This window comes from Populus nigra, chromosome 16 (genome assembly GCF_951802175.1).
Source record: "Populus nigra chromosome 16, ddPopNigr1.1, whole genome shotgun sequence".
In the NCBI taxonomy this organism is placed as follows: Eukaryota; Viridiplantae; Streptophyta; class Magnoliopsida; order Malpighiales; family Salicaceae; genus Populus; species Populus nigra.
The window spans coordinates 5161607-5184103 of NC_084867.1; the positions used below are offsets into that span (position 1 = coordinate 5161607).

At 32.5% G+C, this 22497-nt stretch overlaps 2 protein-coding genes across 11 annotated transcripts; one reads left to right on the plus strand and one right to left on the minus strand.

The window, feature by feature from the left end:
- Positions 1-683: 683 nt before the first annotated feature.
- Positions 684-7919, plus strand: LOC133675632 (uncharacterized). Of its 5 annotated transcripts, none has more exons than XR_009835449.1 (7): positions 684-802; positions 927-1089; positions 1172-1265; positions 2784-2980; positions 5955-6073; positions 7214-7277; positions 7662-7919. XR_009835449.1 is itself a non-coding variant. In XM_062097064.1 (7 exons), coding segments are annotated over exons 1-6 (621 nt in total). In that variant the 5' UTR covers positions 684-742; the 3' UTR covers positions 7232-7277; positions 7662-7919. The 5 variants fall into 5 exon arrangements, 3 of the variants coding, with proteins under 3 accessions (XP_061953048.1, XP_061953047.1, XP_061953046.1); XR_009835448.1 differs by having other exon boundaries at positions 7230-7277; XM_062097064.1 differs by having other exon boundaries at positions 5955-6059; positions 7230-7277.
- Positions 7920-13244: 5325 nt separating this feature from the next.
- On the minus strand, positions 13245-18099 carry LOC133675834 (uncharacterized). Of its 6 annotated transcripts, none has more exons than XR_009835520.1 (5): positions 17708-18098; positions 15679-17435; positions 15425-15536; positions 13530-13904; positions 13245-13441 (listed from the first exon to the last, which is right to left on the minus strand). XR_009835520.1 is itself a non-coding variant. In XM_062097343.1 (4 exons), exons 2-4 carry the CDS (start codon positions 17286-17288, stop codon positions 13683-13685), a joined length of 2025 nt encoding a protein of 674 aa, XP_061953327.1. In that variant the 5' UTR covers positions 17289-17435; positions 17708-18097; the 3' UTR covers positions 13485-13682. The 6 variants fall into 6 exon arrangements, 3 of the variants coding, with proteins under 3 accessions (XP_061953327.1, XP_061953329.1, XP_061953328.1); XR_009835519.1 differs by having other exon boundaries at positions 15344-15536; positions 17708-18097; XR_009835521.1 differs by lacking the exon at positions 13245-13441 and adding an exon at positions 14131-14315 and having other exon boundaries at positions 13770-13904; positions 15344-15536; positions 17708-18099.
- Positions 18100-22497: the final 4398 nt, after the last annotated feature.

Genomic DNA, 22497 nt, shown 5'->3' on the forward strand with positions numbered 1-22497 from the left:
AAAATAAAACGAGTTGTTTTCTATTAGTTGTACATTTTTAAGAGAAGAGATCGCCACAAAAACAATAAAGAAAATAAAATTCATAATCTATTAAACATAATAGAAATATCTACATTTATATTTTTTTTCTTTTATTTATATTTATCTTTTTTAAAAAGCAACTTCGAGATCTAATTACTTTTATAACAATATTTCCAGGTGCCAAAGAAAAATGGTTTAAAAGTATCTTTTTCTATTTAGTGTTTGTTTAAGGTTGTGATTGTATTGATTTTTTTATGAAATTTTGATTTTTTTATTATAAATTAATTTTTTTATATTTTTAAATAGTTATAATATATTAATATTAAAAATAAATTTGAAAAGATAAAAATTAATATTTTAATATATTTTCAAATTAACAATACATTAAAATCACATTTCATAATATTATGATACCTGATTCCGGGCAATTACTAAGGATCTGTTTTGAAGTGTAGTTGCGGTTGTTTTTTAAAGTGTTTTTCACTTAAAAATATATCAAATTAATATTTTTAAAAAATTATTTTTAATATCAGCATATTAAAATAATCTAAAATTACTAAAAAAAAATATTAATTTAAAATAAAAATAAAATAAAAAGTTTTAAATGTTTTTAAAATTATTTTTAAAACACAAAATCTGATTTGCTTGACAGCACAAAACAATGCAGTAGAAAAAGCGGGAAATTAGAAGAGCAAGACCCTGAGCCCCCAACCGAAACGCAATGGACGATTCAGGAGCGATTCTATGTCAAATCTCTTCTCTAAAAGACATGCTCGATCAAGTATTTGTCTTCTCTTCTCTTCTCCGCAATTGTTTTATTACCCTAGCTAGGCCGACGGGTTCTTAATTCTTATGACTACAACAAGAATTTGGTGTTTTTTCTTAATAAAAAATTCAATGCTTAGGTAAATGAGGAAATCGAAGCTAACATTCAGATAACTCGAGAGATCGAGTCAGAGATCGTCAAATGCACTGGATTCGAGGCCGATTTGGCTGCCAGAGAATCGGACCTCACCAAGACGCTTTATTTCTCGCAATTTGAAATCAATGGATTACTCTCTGTTGCCTGTAATTCATTTTATTATTATTTTTCATTTGTTTTGCTTCAATTTTATTTTATCTTTTTTTATAATTTTCAAAAAATGCGCAGATGAGTCGAAGAAGTCTGTTAAATTCTTAGAGGAGGAGATTTGTGGTCTAAGAAAAAAGAAGATGGAGATGCTTGAAAGCATGGACGACAAGCGGTACTCACTCAAATCTTTATTTATTTATTTATTATATTTGGATTCAATCTAATTTTTTTTTGGTAGACCATCAGGTCTTCAATGTACACATCAATTAATTATGCCTTATTGTTGTTGTTTTATTTGAGAATTTATGAAATGGTAATTTGTTTTATCTTCTTCATGAACTTGGAGTTTCGTATTTTCGGATGTAGTTCCACTAAGGTTTTTTTTTTTAATGAGAATTGAGAAAGGTGTTTTTTATTAATCAGTGGCTAAGCGGAAACAACATCAAGGGGATGGTCTTAACCAAATCGAACCGAATGAGTGATAAAAATGTAGCAGTAAATATAAAAAATAACAAGGCATGGACAACAGAACCTGATAGATTAAACTTTCTTGCAAATGAATCACAACCAAGTGCTCAGCGTAATCAAGCCAAAAATATCATCCCAATCTAGAACCGAGTTATTGAAGATAGATTGTTTTCTGCTGACCAGATGGACTGAAGTATCCGAAAACATCACAGAAAACAAAACCTTTCGCTGCATTTATCCTTTAAAGGCCAATGTTCATATAGAGTAAATATTGAGCTAGGGGCTCCGAATTTCCCAAACTTTACTGCCGTGTAAAAGAAGATGTACTGTTGTTTCTTCAAAGCTGTTGCAAAGAGGGGAAAGCAGTTCCTTATGATGCTCCTGCGAAACAGCTGCTCTATGGTGCTTAGCTTGTTTATAGATGCCAGCCATTTAGGTGGGGCAATAGACATCCGAACACTAGTGAATGATGGAGCATTGTTAGAAAATAGAACATCATTTATTATTCTGCAGCATGAGTTCACCTTGCATCCTCCATGTATCGTGTATCTTTATATTATTCTGTCAGGTTCATGAGGACATAAAGAAATATTAGATAGTGAGGACAGTAGCTGATTTCTAAGATCTACATCCCTTGCACAAACTGTCCCCATCTTATATTCCAGAGCCAAGTTGTTCCGTAACAATATCTCATGTTTGAAACAGTTTCATTTCTATCCTCATATTTGTTAAAAAATTATGTGAATGAGTAACACAAAGGTTTATCATCTAACTAGCTATCTAGCTAGAATTTCATTGAAGACCCATCACCATCTGATACCACCCAAAACACCTGAGAAAACTCTTGATTGCAGGATTGGATCAGAATAGGATGGAATGATTGCTCTGGAAAGATTGAATTTCTCTAGGCCATAACAATTCACTTGCAGTAGTTCAGAATTTATTTTATCCTATATTTTTATGTCATGGAGTTTATATCTTGTTTAAAGTGCTTTCACTTTCTCCAAAAAGAATTTACCATATTAGTATGAAAAAATTCATGTTTTGGTTATTTGGATATATTGCCACCTTTTGTTTTTCAAATTTGTAGAATCATAACTTGGAATAAAGTTTCTCATGACTTTTGCCTACTTTTGCAAGATATGATTGCTGCTCTTTTGGTAGTTATTATTTATCCTCATTTAATATTTAACATTACTAAATGTTAATTGATTCTGCACAGAGAACAGTTTGTCATGCAATGCCTAGAATTTCAAAGGGACATCGACAAAGGTGAAAACGAAGTGGTGAATTTGTTGTCAGAAAAGGAGTTTCTTGAAAATGAAATCCATCTCTTGGATGAGAAAAATAATGCTTTAAAGAATTTGATGTTGGCTTTCATAGATGAAATTGTTCAAGATCTTCTTGATTGCAACTCCGGTACATTTTCAACTTGCCCGTGCCTTTTGCTTCTTCTAGTTGAAATCATTGTTTCATTAAAATCTTGTTTTTGTTGTGCTTAAGCTGCTTATCTTCTTTCCTTGCATCAATGGTTACTCAACATCTGTTTCGATTTATAGTTTACGCTACTTTATCAATAGATTACTTATTTGATATGGCATGCCAACATATACACTTGCATAATTTGCAGTTGCATGTTTTTAAGCTGATCTGTTAGACCATTTTTTGTTTTGTTATTTAATGAGTTCTTTATTAAGAGATTTATTGCATAGATGATTTACGCTAAGATCATTCTTGGAGTACATGTACGGGTAGTTTTTAGATAAATAGTTAAATAATATAAATAAAGCAAACTTAAATTCTAGTATCAAGCTCCAGTGTGAGAATATCTTTCAGATGAATAAAGGAGTTGATCTAATAGTTCTTCAACTTCCATTACTGCACTTGGACCAAAACCTGTGATGAGAAACTCATTGGTTATTTTCTTCCCTTATTTATTGAAGACTTTAACATGATGAGAACTCAACTTTGGATATTTTGACTTTAGTTTTAATTTTTTTTTCATCATTGTTGTAATATCTGTAACGTCCTCTAGCCTTGAGTTTTATTGTTGATGTTCTATTTATTTGTCGACTAAACATACGTTTTCCATTCGCACAAGTGTCTAGTAATCTTTGGTTGGATTAGATAGGGACCTATAAATTGATCTTTGCGTGTGAGCAGCTTGCTCTCCATTTTGACAGGCCTTTAATGTGAACCTTTTGACCAAGTTACTTGGCTCTTTCTGAAAATATACCCCATGCCCTATGCCAACTACCAACAAAATGATGCCTTTCTGGTACTGCTATGAAACTCATTAGAAAGGCCCATACAATGTTGTCACAAGGCGCCCAGGTGCTCGCTTAAGCGCTGGAGGCGAGATGCCTTTCTTAGCCTAAGGTGATGGAGTTTGAAGAGGCATTGCCTAGGCAAGCACCCGTGCATGGGAGGCAGGTGATAAAGGCGTCGCTTGATGAAAATTATCTGACACTGACACGGACACTGACACTGAAGATTAGTTTGAAGAGGTGTCTCTTCGATTTCTGTTTTTTTATAAAAAAAAACTTATGTTTTGTCCTGTTTATCTTTTTATCTAGTCTTATACAAGAAAGAAATTAAGGGTAGTTTTGTTAAAAACACAAGAGTCAAGAGTGAAGACTAAGAACAACAAAGGTATTTCTTCAACTTTTTTTCTTCTGTCATCTCATCTTTTTGTTTCTTAATTTCTCTTATAAAAACTCTACTAAGTTATATCATATAAAAATTCTTTAAATTATTTTATGTTGTTTTAAAGGTTAAAAATGTAACTTTATATGACTATATTATGGTATTTCATATTTTCTTTTGATTTTCTAATGATCTAATCATAATTGGTATATATTTTAGATTTATGTATCATAATATAATATTATACATGTAATTTTTTATATCATATAGGTTGTGCGCCTTAGTTCATTTAGACGAAGCGTCTAGGGCATTTTCCAGGCTTGGTGCTTTTTAGTGCCTTTCATCTTTGACAACACTGGCCCATATCATTGCAATCTTCTTATAACAGGTTGAATAACAAGGAGTTTCACAACTCTTGTTTGGGTTGATTATCTTGTAGTTTGATGGTAGAAACTCATAAATCATAATGCCTCTCTTAGAAACTTCTTGCAGTTCTAAAGTTGCCTTACAATGCCAAAATCTACATATGACTCAAAATTTAGAAAAAAAAATGCCAAATCTGAATTTCAAAAATGAGTTTACCCCAACCTAAGGATTGAAGCCCTGAAACAATATAAGTCTTGCCTTCATTGAACATATCATTTGAGATCCACTAAAAAAAAATCCCTAAGTTGCCAAGATAAAACCAAATGGTGAATTACAACTAGATTCCCTTTTTTCTCTCAAGTTTTATGAGACTACGATTCCTTTTCCCATGTATTTGATATCTCTTTCAGGGGTAGACTGTGGACCTTGTTTCTTCATATTGGGACCTTTTAGGGAAGTGCCTGTATTTGTGGCTGCTTTTGTGCTTATTGCATATTTAATCATATAAATGGAAAAAAGACTCAACCAGTATTTAGCTCACCATAATGATGGCTAAATATATTTAGCTTCTGTCATTGACTGTTGTGGAAGAGTTTGGATTAGATCCATCTTGCTGCCACCATGCTGGGGAGAGGAAGTGGAACATAAGAGTGCTAGTATTGACCATTCTTTCTTTCTTTCTTTCTTTTTTGGAGTTTGTGCTTCTCGCACAGGCTTTCCTTCCTAGTGTTTTTGAATTTCGATCAAATATCTCCCAATGGTTTTAGAAAAAGGAGATCATATGCTTAGGATATTTTGGGAGCTCCATTAGTCTTATATTTGAATTAAGTTTGTATGGACTTGGAATTACCTTTTAACATTTTCTCAGTGAAAATTGACAAGTGTTATTCAACATCTGTCCAAAAATGGTTCTTGAATAGTGAGAGAGAAGATATCGCAATGTTGTAAAGCATCATCATTTAATGAGGCTTAGCTTCATAACATATGCATGCGTAATGGTGTACTTATCATGTCCTTGTAACATGCCAACCTCCAGCTCTGCATTTAAAAATATGCAGAATACAAACAATGTTGCTGCTTGTGAACGTCATGTATCCCTTTGGGTGCGCTGTGAGATTGTCTTTAGATTAATCTTTTTGTCATTTTCTTAATCATTCAGTAAAATTTTAAGCAGTTCCCCGTTTTCTGGTTTTGCTGCTTGATATGTGTTCTTGAAGTTGTGATGGTGGACTTCTTTTTCCTTCTTTTTTTTTGTCTTCGTATATTTCTTAAGCCATTTATTGAGGGGTAGTTATAGGAATTGAAAATAATTAGCTTAACTTCAAATCCAGTGGATCATTCTTGAGTTATTTTAGTGATTTGCTGCGAGTTGTTATTGCAGCTTTAGATGTTGAGACACAGAGTAGGAATCATGAGAATGAGAAACTGCTCAAGGATATTGATGTTATGAAGAGCATGTTGCATTCAAGTATCAATCATTATAATTGTTAGTCTTCGACAGTAAGTTTACTCTGAATTTTAACTACTTTATAGTTTTTGTCTTTTCTATTATATGGCTGTGTTTGATCTTAGAGAAAATATAATCTGAAAATTTTAGTAATTTTTATTTGCCTTTCTGCTAATGATGGAGAAGTAAATTTAAAAGTTAAGGGAAATGCAACATGGTATGTCAAGGTAAAACTGCAATGATATTTTTTGATGAACTGAAATCATATTTGCATATCCATATGATTTTGCGCATTTGCAAGAAGACATCTTGTACTTGTATTGTGTAATAAATTTTTTCATAAATTCTCTGAATTGATCATCTAGCTTTTGTACTTTACAGTCAAACCTTGTATTGCTATTCATTTCAGGCAATTTTCTCCGACAAAGTATTCAAATTCATTTTAGCCATATTAATAACATGAAGACATGATTATAGCAATTTAATCTACACTGCTTTGCAATCTAGGGTAAGATAACAATTGAAAATGAAAAAAAATAAGAGAATGTTCAAGATCAACCTCTTTTGGTTTCAATCAATTTTCTGTATTTTATCACAAAAACCATATGAAAGCTTATAACATCCTTACTGCTTTTACAAAATTAAAAAGATTTTCGCAATGTTCTTGTGTCTAGTTGTCCCAATAAACTACAGTTAGAAAGATCATGGTGTGATGCTGTTATTCTACCATTTTTCTCCAAAAACAATATCAAGTAATTTTCTTTAGATCTTAGCAGCGTACTACCAGAAAGCAAAATCCATAATATATATCTAAGCAAAAAAGAAAAGAAAAGAAAAGAAAAGTGAATATATAAAGTAGTCTTAGGAAGAACTCTGGTAGCAAAAGGCATGTTGACCTAATTTATGAGATTAGTTCCAACTACATAGCTTTTAAAAAAGTTCAGAGGCCTGAGAGCTAGTATCAGGTGAGTTATTGTACGTATGCTGTTCTGTGTATTTAATACATCATGGCGGGTGCATCCTACAAAGATTGATAGTTGTTATCTTTCAATCCCTTAATAACATCCATTTTTGTGAATTATGTTGAGATTTTGAAATAATGCACCATGATCGTCACCTTGAATGCTGATTTTCGGAACTTTTGTGAGCACAAAAATGGTTGTCTGATAACCAGAGGCATGGTTATTATCCAGTGTGTTTTTTACTCAGAATGGACTGTCTTGCAAGATGTACCAGGGCTGCTCCGTGATATATCAGGTAATGCTACACACACATTTTCTGAGCTAATTGATAAAAGTAGCCTTATAAACTGTGACCAAAGGCTTGACAATGCTGTACTGTGCTTCATTAAAGTTGGACTGTTTCTGCTCAAACTTTGTTTGCTGGTTAGAACCTCCGGGGAGAGGAGCTATCAAATTAACAAGCTTTTGCAGTGATACAGAATTTGTAGACAGTTGGCATTTAGTCACATGTGAAGAGAAGCCTAGTCAAATTTTTAATTTACAAGGGTTGTTGCAGATATAGTTTTTGTACTATGAACTTTATTTTTTAATTGTCAGTTCTGGATAGGGGTCCGTTTCGGTCCTCACTGGAAGTTTTCGTACATTCTCACCAACAGCATCTTTGTGTGGTCACTTTCAGGTAGGGGGTCCGACTTGGTTAAAGTTTGGGTGCTTACTTTACCGATAGAGAACAAATTCAGGTACACACAGAAGTTGATTTGCGCAGTTCTGGATTTGTAATATAAAGTTGATATTCAAGAAAAGGACTTAGCCTAGGCCTCTTCTACTGTTACTGGCATCATTACTTGAGCCAACTAGAAGATATAAATAAGTATGCTGAACCTGCTGATCGTTATAATATAAAAAGGCTGGAAACAATTAGACCTGTTTTCCCTTAGATGCTGATCTCTCGGGAACAAATATGAAGCTTATTTGGTAGCAAGGCTTCTCAAGCTCTTCTATGCAAACTACCAATTAATGAAGAAGAATTATTTGGAACAGTGGACGTTTAGTGCAATAGATTGGTAATTTGATCATTTTAGCCTCAATTAAACTGTTAGATTCTGTAGCGTATAGACCAGTATCTTTCTTTACTCCTAGCAACACAGTTCGATCAGATAGAGTGTAAAGAGCTGAAGAGGTCTGTTCTAACATAAAAGGGAAAGCGACCGGAAGGTCCAGTGATTGTAAAGAAACCCAGACATAAGCAGAGGCTACGGTATAAGAAATAAGAAATAAAAGAACGTGGTTCCAAAAGATATCATAAACTAGGTTGTCCATGTCACGGACAGAGACCATGTCTGTCTCGTGAACATCACGTGCACCCGTGATCTTGTCGGTACCGTGCAGCTAGCTCTTTTCTATCACGCGTGAAGTGTAGAATCTTTGCTCAACTTCGGGACGCCAAATGAAAACCACTCACTTTGGACACCCATGCTTTCTGATGTTCTCTCATGTAAAACCCTACAATTGGCTCGGAGTTGGTAATGAACAATGAGAAAATTTACTAAAAATAAGAGGAAAAAGCTGAAAGTGCCTAGTTGGCCCTGGTTTGTGATGAACACGTAACTTCTGAGTGGAAGTTATACAATGTTGCACACCAATTTAATATCTCATACATGTTGATCCTTTACCTTTTATAGACGTGGTAAGAATTGATTTTGGTTTCCTTAAGAAACTAAGGTCCCGTTTGGGAACGCGGCTGCGGCTGCGTTCCCAAAAAATTTGAATATTTTTTTTTTGTTAAAATTTAATATAGTTTGTACGTTTTGGATCGTTTTGATGTGCTGATGTCAAAAATGATTTTTAAAAAATAAAAAAATATCGTTGGCATGTATTTTGACACGAAAAATTATTTGAAAAGCACTCGCAACCACACTGTCAAACACGCTCTAATTTGGGTGGGGGGAGGGGGTTGAATACTTTTACATGACACGAGTTATGTTGTCACCTAACAAAGGCATAGTATACGGATAGATTGGCACTTCTACTTTACGTCCTTTGGGACATGTGAACATTTACAAGTCCTGCTTAAATAATTTTAAGGTAGGTTAATTATTTATTAGCTTTACCACTAGTTAGGCAGTCTAAATTTTTGTTTTCGACCACAATCGTGAACGCTTGAAGTCTAATAACACCCCCCTTCACTATTTATCTATTCACAATTTTTTTTTAATTTAGTTTTCTTTTTAATTTTATTTTCAATATTAGATTTACTTAAAATTAAGCTTTATAATTTTTTTAATTTCTTTTTATATTAAAAAAAATTAATTCAACTTGTAGTAATGTAACAAGAATGAATGCGTTTATTAAAAAAAATGAATTTTTTAATGAAATTATTGTGTACCTATCTCCATAACACTATTCATTGTAATAGTGAAATGAAGAATTTGTTTTTTAATCATAAAATCTTTGAACTAGGCATTGATGACAATATAGTATTTTCACCATGATTCAATTGTTATTTTCAAATTATATAGGGATAGAATAGTCTTTTAGCTTCTTTTTTTTTTGCAAAATAAAATTACTTGGCCACCCCTAAAATAAAAAAATAAAATTGTTATCCACGAACTTTTTAGTCTTTTTAGTTTTTTAGCACAATAAAATTAATTAATTACCTTTAAAGGAAAAACAAACACTAAACTATCTTCTATGGGCTTCTTTTATTCATCATGGTTTTTTTTTTGGTTAATATCAAGTTGACCCATGTGTATTTTTTGAAATATTAAATATTAATAAAAAACTTGTTGACGAGTGTAGCGCACACGTCAACAAATGATTGGTGTGTGCGGGGCTGTTTGGTGACCAAATTTTTCTTTTAACAACGGTGTTTGTCCTTCATGATGAGGCGATGTGTGTGGCCAACGTCTCTCCAGTTTGGCATTGGTGACCTTTCTTCTTCTTCTTCTTCTCTCTTCTTGATTTCCATACCTGGCTCTTCAAAACTTCAAAGCAACTTTTTAATTTCTTATTCCTTCATATTTGATTTCTATTTTTTTTATTAATATTTAATTTATTTAGAATAATTTATAAAATTGTTTCTTTTCAATTTCATCCCCTTCATGTTTTTCATTTTTAAAATTTGATCCCTATTTTTTTTATTGCTATTTATTTTATTTGAGATAGTTTTTAAAGTTGATTTCTTTTACAATTTTATCCTCTTTAAGTATTTTTTTTCCTATCAAATTTAATTTTCATTCTTCTTATTGCTATTTATTTTCACTCTGATAATTTTTTAAAATTAATTTTTTTTATCTCATCTTTTAATATTAAATTGGTTTGGAATTGATCTTTTTTATTGAGTTTGGGTATAAGATTTTGCATGTTGCGAGTTTTAGAAAGTAACCCAAGTTTAAGAGCTTTGTTCATGTTTACTTGCTTGTTTTTTTTAAAAAAAAAAAATTCATATTTTTTTAGTTTCATTATTCAACATTTATTCAATTGAAAATTGGGCTATGTTATTTTTATTTATTTGCTTTGTATAGATTTTTTGCACAAAATCTGAAAATGACTCGGATTATCTCGGTTTTTTTTTGTTGTTCTTTGTTGAATTTATTTTGGCAAATTTTTTATTTATTTCATCCTATAACATTAGATTGGTTAGAAATTAATTTTCTTTTTCAGTTTCATCTTTCAAGGTTGGAGTTTTTTGCTATTGGGTTTCGTGATTTTCTTCTATTTCCTTCTTTTTGATTTGTTTATTCCGCTCCCATCAAATCATGTTTGACGAGTAAGCCTTGGTTAATTCATGATTTTTTATTGTTTTTTTGTTAATTTTATATTTGTTACGTTATGTCCTCTAACATTAGGTTGTTCTGGAATTGAGTTTTATAATTTTTGCCGGTTTGTTTTCTATTGAATTGTCTCATTCGCATGATCTGGGTTATAGAGTTTGGTTGACTTTCCAGTCTTGCTAGTTTTTTTTTTTTTCTAATTTCATCAATCTTAGTTTGATTTGTTTGGAATTAGAGTTTAATTTTTTTTTTTTGCTTTTTGTTTGACATATTCACTTAGGTTGGTTCAAGTTTTTTTTTTTTATTTAATTGAAAAAAATCTTAGCTTCATCTTTTTTTTTTTTATTGTGATATTTTTTTTTCAGGTTTCGATGATATTCCTTTGTTTATAATGGATGCACATCCACTGTGTCACTGCCAAAGATTAGCTGGTGACTTGGTGCGGTCATGAGCGGCACCCAATCGGTCATTTCATATATGCATGATCCACATGTATCGTTAGATATTTGTCCGGTTACAGGCAAATGTGCCTTTTTGTACTTTGCTTTTACTCTCAAATGCTAAACTTGCTCCAATATTGCATGCACATTTTTTGTTGGGAGCGGAATAAACAACTGATCAATGTGGAGATTCTGATCTTCTGGTATCAACTGAGGGACCAAAACTAGGGTTCTTTTGTTTGCATTTATTTGTTTCTCGTTTTAAATTACATATAATTTTTGTATGTAAAATAACGTGCAAATCTACGAATATATGATCAATGTGGAGACCTTGAATTGTTTTAGATGTTGTGAATACGACACATTAAATGCTTCCCGGATAAAATTTCATAAGCGAAGGATTTCATAAGTCTTGTTCGAGATATAAAAATTTAATTTGGTACATGTAAGCTGAATTAAAATATTTTTTATAACAAAACACAAATTCTGGACTAAGATTCCTATTGTTGATTAAAACACTCCAATATCATCATTGTTCCTTGTGTGTGTATCTTTTATTTTATTTCAGTATTTGTAGTATTTTTTAAACATTTATCACTACAACATTTAACAGTTTTACCGATAGCATTATCTGTCGGTATAAGCTTGCCATTCCATCTGTAAAAATTTTACAGACTAAATTATCGAAGGAATAAGTCCGTCGAAATACTGTTTATCGGTGATTTCATGTTTTGTCGCTAACTCTATTAGTAACAAAAAAAAACCAAAGGTTTTACAAACGGAAAATGTGCGCAAAAAAAAATTCTTGCTGGAAATATACCGACGGATTTATTCTGTCTATAGTTCCATTGGTAAAACCACTGACAGAATAACGATGTCGGTGATTGTGGCATATGCAGTAAATATTTTACAACTCTCTGTGAAATACAGACGAACTTATTCTGTCTGTAGAGATGTCAGTGATTGTGGCATATGCATTAAATATTTTGCAACTCTCTGTAAAATACCGACGACATAATTCTGTCTTTAAATCCATCGGTGATATTTTAAAAATATTTTTAAAAAATAAAATTGTGTAGAATAAATAATATAAAATTGTATAGAATAATAGTAAAAAAAACTAATTAAGCAAATAAAATTGTATAAAATATCCATCCAAATATTCATTACAATTTTATAGTGTTTCCAAAAAAAATTGAAATAGAACAATCGCGGAACCGGAGGAGGAGGAGGCTAATCGTTTCTGAGACCATACAACAAAAAAGGAGGCACACACATACCATCCATATGTGATCTTATGTCTATAATGATTTGACGAAGTTGTTCATAATTTGCCAATAGTTGCTTATATTGCTGGGTGAGATCAGACGTGTGTTATTTCAAGGCCACAATCTTCTCAGACTGGTTGCTCGATACTGATTGGAAACTCCTAACGATTGAGACACTACGGGCCGCCCGTAAATTATCGGTCATAGTGTTGGAGAGTCCGTTCTTTGTTTTTATTTTCCTGTTTTATTTATTTATTTAATGTTGAATAATGATTTTTAATTTGAGTTTGTTTTGGGTCATTAGATATTATTTAGAAGTTTATTTGATTATTAGATTTATATTAGTTGATTACTAGTTTAACCTCATTAGCTTGCAACCTAAAAGAAATCCGTTAGAGTTAGTTAGATAAGACTATATTATGTTTTTTCTTAGCTGTAAGTTTGGGCAACAAGTTGAAGAATAAAATGATATTTTCTTTTATTTGTTTGTAGCAAAACAACATTTCTTTGCATATACAAATATCATATATTAATTTATCAAAGATTAATTGGTTTTATAACGTCATTCATATACTTAAAGTTATTAGATACAAAGATATCTTTAGATCAAAGTTTTTTTCAATACCTTTAGTTTTTAAATACATAGTTATCTCTAAACTACCAGGATTCTATCAAACTTGATTTTCAGTTTTTTGAGTTATTATTTATTTTATTAGAAATTGTGTGACCACGTGATCAAGAAATTTACATTAAAATTTATTAATAAAATATTTAATGAATATTAAAAATAAATAAATCTTTATTAATAAATTAAATATATTTATATTAACAAAATCATTATCTCGTATAACCACCGCATAGCTTCAAGATATATACACTTCAAAGACTGATCTCCCCCGTAGGTTTGAACAATCAAATATGTAGGATTGCAAAAGAATTGAGTTAAAATGGGGAGGAAACGACAGCTGTGACACACATCTGGAACAAAATTCAAAACAAGGGAAATGATAAGTAAATCAGATTACTGTAATAACTCAGGAATATATTGAGGATGTAGTATTCTCACCAAGAAGAAGAAATATGTCCTAAGTGGGAGAAAATACCCCCAATCCAGTGACTCAAGGACACTACAACATATTTACATGCTGTGCTGGTCTTCAGCAGCGTGAGAAGACAACATATATAACAAAGCCCCAAATCCTGATCCATGCTTTGCAATTTATCTGGATGATGTGGAAGATACAACTCCAATTTGTAAGGATGGGCGGCCAGGAAGTTTTGTTGGCTCCGAACTTAATTGTAAAAGAGCTGCTCTTTCAGGGTTCATAAGCAAAAGCTGCTGCATGTCTTTGGGAAGGACATTGAACACTGCCTGCAGATCTTTCTTCAATTTCTGGCAAGTTTCTGTAAAGTCAACAGCAGCCCTTCCTAACTTCTCCATCTGATGATTGCATAATGAAAAATCAAAAATATTTCTCTGCTATAACCTAACACATGAACAAAGATAGAGGATTTTTTATTTTTATTTTGAACGTGACAGAAACATGGCAAATTAGACCATGGAATGTGTATATACATATAAATATGAGACCAGAGTTCAATAAAGAGCAGCAGTGTGAATAAATATTTGTTTTTCCTGAAAATAGAAATTCCAATCATTGGTTTACCCTGCTCAAAGAGGCCTGCAAAACAAGCTGTGAAAAATTTGCTGGAAAGAAGCTTTGCCAGGAAAAAGAGCCTCTGAGAGCATCACTAATTATACCGCATAGCAGCCTTTAAAGCAAGACATAATTTCTTCTTTCTCTGACAATCTAACTCACACTATTTATGCACGTGTTACAGAGACATTTACCTACAGTAAAATGGAAACTAGGTTTTCAAACTGCCATGTTAAGTTGTATCATCAAAGTGGTAATTACTTCCAAATGCTAGTATCTAATTTTCATGATGGCAAACATCTTGGCATGCCTCGTAACATAGTTAAAAGAACAAAAACATTTAAGTAAACACCACGTTTCATTCAGCAGCTACAAAATTGCAATGGTCACCTCTTTCAAATCATTCTTGCCCTAATTCCCATTTCTTTCTGTTATTTCTTCTTCTGGAGAGACTTGTGACATAATGTGTAGATCTTAGAATATTTTTAGAACAAAACCAATTCTGAAACTCACCACATTATAGTTCAGAATAAAGAGGTATACAGATCTAAACTACCTAGGCAATGAAATCCCTCCACAAAGGATTCCATACCCCTCTACAATGGAAAACCAGCAAAGCCTGGGGGGAGGGGTTAAACTATCCTGAGAATCACCTCAAAACCAAGACTTCTGCTGGTTGTTTGTACATTTGTAGCATTTTCCCCTAAAATGTCATGCTAAGTTCAGCAGCTGCATGCATATATGTAACATGTGTGCTCAATGCAAGTGTGTGCTGTTTCTGCAGCTGCATGGGATATGTAACATGTGTGCTTGAATGCATGCATGTTCTGTTTCTGCAGCTGCAGTTGCATGCATGTATTAGTAACTAATTGATCCAGGGCAATGGCAAGGCAGTCCTATGTCCTTTTTGTACATCTATGTGCGTGTATTACAGTTCTTTTACTTTTTTCCATAGATGAGTGCAGATTTAGCTCCAATTACAAAAAAAAAAAAAGTCATGTTTTTTTCCCAATAAATGCTGACCAAAGGTTAAACCACGTAACTCACTTCTATTTTTGTATTGTTGTTCTTATTTATAAACTACGAAACCAAAGCTTAGATGTTTGCAGGCATAGAATGTGTTATTACAAAATTGTGACAGATTCAAAAGGACAAAGGCATACAGTCTGGACATATTGCCCTAGGAAATAAAGATAACAGGAGAAGAAACAGAATAATTTACCTGAATTTCTCCATGGAGATGTCTTTCAATAGCATTGAAATAATCAACAATTTCCAATTCTGGCATTTTGGATATGAGTACCTTTATGTCAGCTTTCATTCTTGCCTGCCTCCAGAGTCTATGTTGTTCCTGTTCAGCAATTATGAGCCTTCTTTGAAACCATGGCATGAAGTTTGGCCCTTTCAGGAACCTCCTGAACAGCAATGTAAACCATCCTTGTGTCAGCAACAAGCATTGAAAACTTGACCAAATTTGAATGAAGGACTCAGAAGCAACAAAACAAACTGAAAAAAGAAAGTCATAAATAATATTAATAGCAGTTTAACAATTATTACTTGTATAAATCCAGCCAATTAGACTTCATCCGCTTTGACAAAAACTTCCCCACACCTCTTGCTGATAAGTTTGCCAGAAATTCATCAGCGTCAAATGGAGGAAGAGGGGGAGGGTCAATGAATGGAAGAGATCCTTCAGAAGGAGTGGTGGCCCTAGAATATGGGCCAAAAGGAGCCAAAAAGTTGGTGGTGAGCTCTAAGAAATGACGGCGCAATATTTCATTGTTAACAACTGACATTGACTCCTCAACCCTTGGTAACATCCCAGCATCAATAAGCCTATTCAAGATAGAAGTGTCAGGCTTAGTTGTTGCGACATAGGTGCTCCAAACAGCTTCCTTGTGTTCTGTCATGAGGCAAAGAGGACCATCTCTCCTTAACTTAACAGCACTCAACAAACTTGAAGGAGAAAACTTCTTCAAGGAAAGCTGCTGAAGACCAAATCCTTCTGGTCTTCCATGAATTCTGCCAGCAGACCTACTTGCAAAGGGAACCTGATTTGAATTAAGAGCAGGGCTGCCGACTGAAACAATGTGGGGAATATTGCGAAGAGCTTTAAGGAAAAATAGATTCGTCACACCCAAAATCATAGGAGGGAAAGTGTCTCCTTCTCGAAGTGAATTCAAATGCTTAAAATCAGGGTCATGGATGGTGAAGTATGGCCTAAAATCAATACTGCATGGCAATGGAGCAACCAAACTGACTAGACTAGCAACTGCCTCACAACACTGGGGAGGTGTTGGTCCTATGATTAGAATGGGTTCACCAATAAGTAACAGTTCCCATAACAACCAGAGCTGCAACAAAATGCTCCGGAATGTACCAAATATATCTGAATCATGAAACAGACCCTGTGGAATTGACTGATTATTTGGAAGAAAAGGTGCCATGGCAGAAGCAGATTCTTCAAACATCCCAATTTCAAAAGACAGACTATGAGCAGGTGGCAAGCTAACTTTAAGCAAGGCATTCCCAATAGGAAGCTCCATGTGTTTACCAGGTACAGGAGCAGGCCACATTGAAACATAAGCAGCAATATGCTCAAGAGCTTTCTTTCCTATATCAAAATATAAAGGACCCATGATTTGTAACAAAGGCCTAAACACACTGGAGTAAGGATTGTGTGATAATATCACCACAGATTTTTGTTCTCCACCTCTTCTTAGCCTCTCATCATGCCGTTGCCTGTTAAATACATAGCCATACAAGTATTTCAATTGTTTGGTATCATTTCTAATTTTTCTTCTATTAATCAACTTCTCTTTCATGGAATTTGAAGATACTTCTTTATCATCAATTTCTACTGTCTCCGACGAATTCACATTTTTTTGTTCAGAACTCTTCCGCCTTTGGATGCGGAAAAAGAATATGCAATCATGAATGCTTGAACGGTTCTGGTTCTGGGAAACAGAATCCGGAAATGAACTAAAAGCAACATCAAGTTCCTCTTCATTTGAAAGAGAACCAGGTGGATAACACTCTTCAATAAGCTGGCCTTGTTCAAGATCAAATCTAATAATGCAAAAGGCAACAACCCATTGCTGCAAAGATTCCAAATCAGTCTTTAGACTAAGCTCCTGTTTAACAGCAAATGAAGGTGATCGACTCATTTCCTAGAAAATCAGCAGCTTTTTTCATCCATAAAAAAAGAAGAAGCCAATTCTACTCATCTACGAGAATCAAACTTGAGCTACTTTTCCAGCCAAAACCTTCGGGGATTTTCGGCTGTTAAACAATCGTGGTAACAAAATCAAAGCCTACATAGAAAACCAAGAAGCATGCTTTAATTTACAGATCAAAAGAAGTCACTTTAAAACAAACTTTAATGGCAACGATTTGTTTGGCAACCAAGAGAATCCATTAGAAAGATAAGTAATTAAAATTGTATACGCTTGAAATTTAACAGAAATCAATGAACTGAATCCAAACAACCATAGACTGGCAAGCAATAAAAACAAAACGCAATTTCAAACGTCTAACTTTAAAAGAAGATCCAAGAAAATGGGTATAAAAGAAACACTTGGCTTACCTGAACTGGAAAACCAAGATTCAGTTCTTGCAAGAATCAATCCAGAACAACCAAAAGAAGGACACCCAACTGGCCAAAAACAAATGGGTCTCTTTTAAGAACCAGAAAAGTTTGAGATCTTCTTGGACTTGCCTGTGTAGCTGTATGAGTTGCAGAGAGTTTGTGAGTGCAACTTTGGAAGTAACTACGATCAAACGTTGTTGGTAAGGCTGTAGATTTGTCAGAGAAATATAAATAGCAAAGCAATTATTTGTTAAGAAGATCTCCTTCAATTCAAGTACTTGGAGCATATATTTTTGCTTGAATCGGGAAAGCATCTATATCTGGTAATTATTATTTTCTTTTGTCCTCTCCGGTTCTGTCCATCTAGTTTTCACATCACATGATTCTGATTAGCATTTTTTTCCCTTTCTTGGGTGTATTTCGTTAAAAAAAATAAAATGTAAAGCCATGTAAGTAAATGAAACAGTACTCAATTAAAATTTTCTTCATTATTTTTTAAAGTATTTTTTATTTTAAAATATATTAAAATAATATATATTTTTATTTTTTAAAATTTATTTTTAATATCAGTATATCAAAATAATATGAAAATATTAAAATAATATTAATTTAAAATAAAAAAATAATAAATTTTTAAATTTTTTTAAAAATATTTCTTAAACACAATATTAAACACTACTTCGTAATCCCTTATATATTAGTTAAATTAATAATTTAAATAATATAAATAAAAAATATAGTAATAATAAATAAATTAGAAAAAATAAAAATTGACAACAAAGTTTTTGAGAAAGGCTTGCAAGGAAAAATTAGATTTTATTAAAAAAAATAAAAGAAAATGAATCGTTGTTAAGAACACCGTTCCCATCTTACAGTATGGTCCTTATAGAGATTGGCGAAGTCATGTGTCTTGAAGAGTGGTATTGCGATAGCTGTTGTGGTTGTGGTTGTGGTTTGAAAAAAATTATTTTATAAAAAGTATTTTTAGTTAAGATTGATTTGAAAAAATAGATATTTGGTTAAAACTGTGGTTGAAATTGAGTTTATAAAATAATTTAAATATATATATATTAATATTGATGGTTTTTAATTTAATTATTATGGATTTAACTATTGCTATTACATCATAAAATAAATCATACTTTATATTAAAAAAATATTATTGTTCCATTAAACTATCTACAATTTCATTACGTACAAAATTAATTCGATAAGAACTACAAAATTAGATAAAATATTATCAGGAATAAAATTGAGATTACAGTACGAGTAAATTTAATTAAACTAATTTTTAAAAAAAATTATTGTTCACGTTCACGTGAACAGTGCGAGTGAAATCAATTAACTGTACTGGTTTTTTTTTTTTAAAAAAAAATTATTCACATAAACAGTGGATGCATACTTCTACTGTTAAGTGAACAGTGAAACACGGTTCAACATTTTGCTGCGTAGGAAGCAGTTACTAGATGCTTTCTTTTTCCTTACGTTTCAAACATAGTAGACCGTGGGATCCATGAACAATAATAAATGTTTGTTTAATTAACCAAACAGCTTGCAAAATAAAACCACAAAAAATATAAACACTATCACGTTACCAAACAGTTTCTAGTGGAAAGTACAATGCTGTGGTTCTTCCTAACTGGCATGGAGATGCAACTTTGTAATCAATTATGATATAGCTCTAATCTATACAATGTCGCGCTTTTGGCTAAGGGATATTCCCTAGGGAGCAGTGAAATATTTTTATGTTTGTTTGCTTTCTATCATTGAACTCTATTGATTTATTATTATTATTATTATTATTATTATTATTATTTTATAATGGCAGGTGGCCTTGGTTATCTCAATTGAATTAGGAGACTTCATCACCCTTCCACGAATACCCACCAAAGAAGAGGAGAAGGAAGGGGGAAAGATAGTAAAGATAGAGGCGGAGGTTATAGATGATGAGGATCCTTCGGAAGAGATGGGAAGAAATATGGGTGCTTTTAGTGTTAGGTTGGCCAGCTACATGGAAAAGGAGACTGGCACCTAAAGCTTCATGTTCTAAACGATAGTCTCTTCCTTAGTTAAGACTACTATATATGGTTGACACTCTATAAGCTTTTCATAGAGAAAAGGTTGGTTGGTTTTAGTTCTCCATACCAACACTAGAAAATGTTGGTTCCAACACCATCAATTATTAGGATAAGCGACTCCCTCTGACATTATATAGACTAGAAAAGAGAGAGATGCTATGATGATATGGTTAAGGGATAACACTTTGAAACTTTGAGAAACTAGAGTAGAGATCTTTGGTGTTATAATTTATTTTTTAGCTATTTTTTAAATTTTTTTCTTTCCATAAAAAAATAAAACATAATAGCAAGAAAACTGGTATTTTAGAAAATTCTGGTTCATAAAGGATTTCATAGGTAGAAAAATCAAACTGCAATTTTAAATGGAATCGGAAGCTTAATTATACTATTATACTCAAAACTAGAGAGATAATGCAACTTAAAGGTCAAATTAAATGATCATTGGACAACTCTATATAAAAATTAAGTTAAATGACATAATTAGATTCTTAATAAGCCAATTTAATTTAATCATAAATCAAATTTAAGGTTTAATTATGTTTTAAAATTAATTTGGGTCCAGTTAAAGGATTTAATTAGGTGCAGTAACTTAATTATACTTTAAATGGATCAAATTAATTTTATTAGGGGCTTAGGTGGTGAAAAATTAAGTTTGGAAGCCTAATTTGGGCTTAATTGAGAATATTGAAATTTTAGAAGATTAAATTTAATTTTTATCAAGTTAATTGATTGAAATCAAAGGTAAAATTGCAATAAAATCAAAAATTTAGGGTCAATTAGGGGTCAAATTGAAGAAATTCGCAACCAATGACTATTTTGAAAAAGACGCTGAATTCTAGGAACCCAATTGATTGAAATCATGGGTGAAATTGAAGAGAATTGAAAGTTTAATGGTCAATTTGCATAAATCCAAGACCAATGACCAAAATAAAAAAGGCACTGAAATTCATGGCTGACATTGAGGTTCGACAAGGGCAAAATTGCATAAAATTGGTTTGACATTGTTCTACACCCTAAAGTAGGTCTCACTGACCAACTGCCCCTACAGTTGCCACGACATCGTTCCAAAGTGGTCAACCTGACCAGCTTTAGCTCCCAACTTTTTCAAGTCATGATAGCACCTTTAAGTTAACAGTTGAGATCCTTTTCAAATGAATCAAGGGCCAAGATTTGTTCCCAAAAGAGACAAAGTGTCCCTCTTCCACCCCCTTATAAATAAGGGTGAATTCCATGACTTAAGGGAAAAGAAATCAAGGTTCAAAGTTGGCAATAAACCATCCCCTCCCCAGTTCTTACATCATTTTTTCTCTCTCTCCATTTTTGCTCCCATCTAGCGGCATTGCCATCTCTGGCCACCATGCACGACCTTCTCCACGGTAATAACCACCTTACCTCCGCCGGGTAGCCTCTTTCTATTCCCCTTCTCCTTTTTCTTCTTCCCTTCCTTTGCATGCATTTTGCATCTTAAATAATTAACATGGTCGCTAGGCCAGGCCAGTGACCAAATGGGCTTGGGTTGGACTTGTTTTAACTCAGCTTATATGGATGGACCGAGTCCAGTCTAGACCAAAACAAATGAGGGAAGGATGTTAGGACAATAGTCAACCCAACCCGACTTAGTCGGGCTGGACAAATCTCGGTCCAACCCGATTTATATTTAGCAATAATAATAATTATAATATTATATTATATTATAATAAAAAATCTAAAATTTTTAAAAAGTCCTTTCAGAAAATTTGTGATTTTCTCGCATGTTTTTTTTTTTTATCACTTTTGCATAATATCAGACCATATATTTATACTATAAAATATAGATTCAGTATTATAATACCTAGTTTTCTCCAAAACTTTTTTTTAAAAAAATTGAAAATTCAAAAAAAATTCAAAAAATTTAAAATCACTTTACTCTTTAAAAAAATAAAATAAAAAATAGAAATTATTTTGTTTTTGTGCATATGGCAAGATCCTAAAAGTTTTCTAATCATACTTTTATATATAAAAAAACAAATAAAAAGGCATCTTTCTCATGTTTGAAAAATGCAAAAATAGATATCGTAACTAATTTTTTATTATCGTTAGGGTTTGGCCAAAATATCAAAAACCCTTCACCAATCATTTTGTTCACTTTATATTTAAAGTGTTAGGGTTTAACTATAAAATTTAATATTTGGAGGTGTAAAACTATACAGTAGAGTATATTCCTCAAGTATTAAAGATACAAAGAAACAAATGCGATGATAAAATTTAGACCTTAAAATGATTAGGATTTAACCTAATAAGATAGAGATTTCCTTACGAAGGGAGATCTACCTTGAACTTTAGATAAAACCAACAGATAAGAACACGACTTAGAATAACAATCAAACAACAATGCAGATTACCTTAGGTAGGGTGTATTGGGGGTGATGCGTCTTCCCTTTGCACAACCAGTCACTTACTTGAACTCTCATAGACCATAGGTTTTCTAATAATCATAATACTAGTTGGCGACTCTTGAATCTTATAATCATAATTTTATGATTATACCCCAAAACCCATTTCTAACACACCACTTACAAGAGGCAGACTCGTCGTCACTTAACGCCCTATAATTTCCTGAAAACCTCAACATGGAATGCAAGATAAACCTTTCTGAGCATTTAAACATTACTCAATGAATGACTTTCCATGTGAGTATCATTAGTTATATTTTATTTGTACTCATTCTTA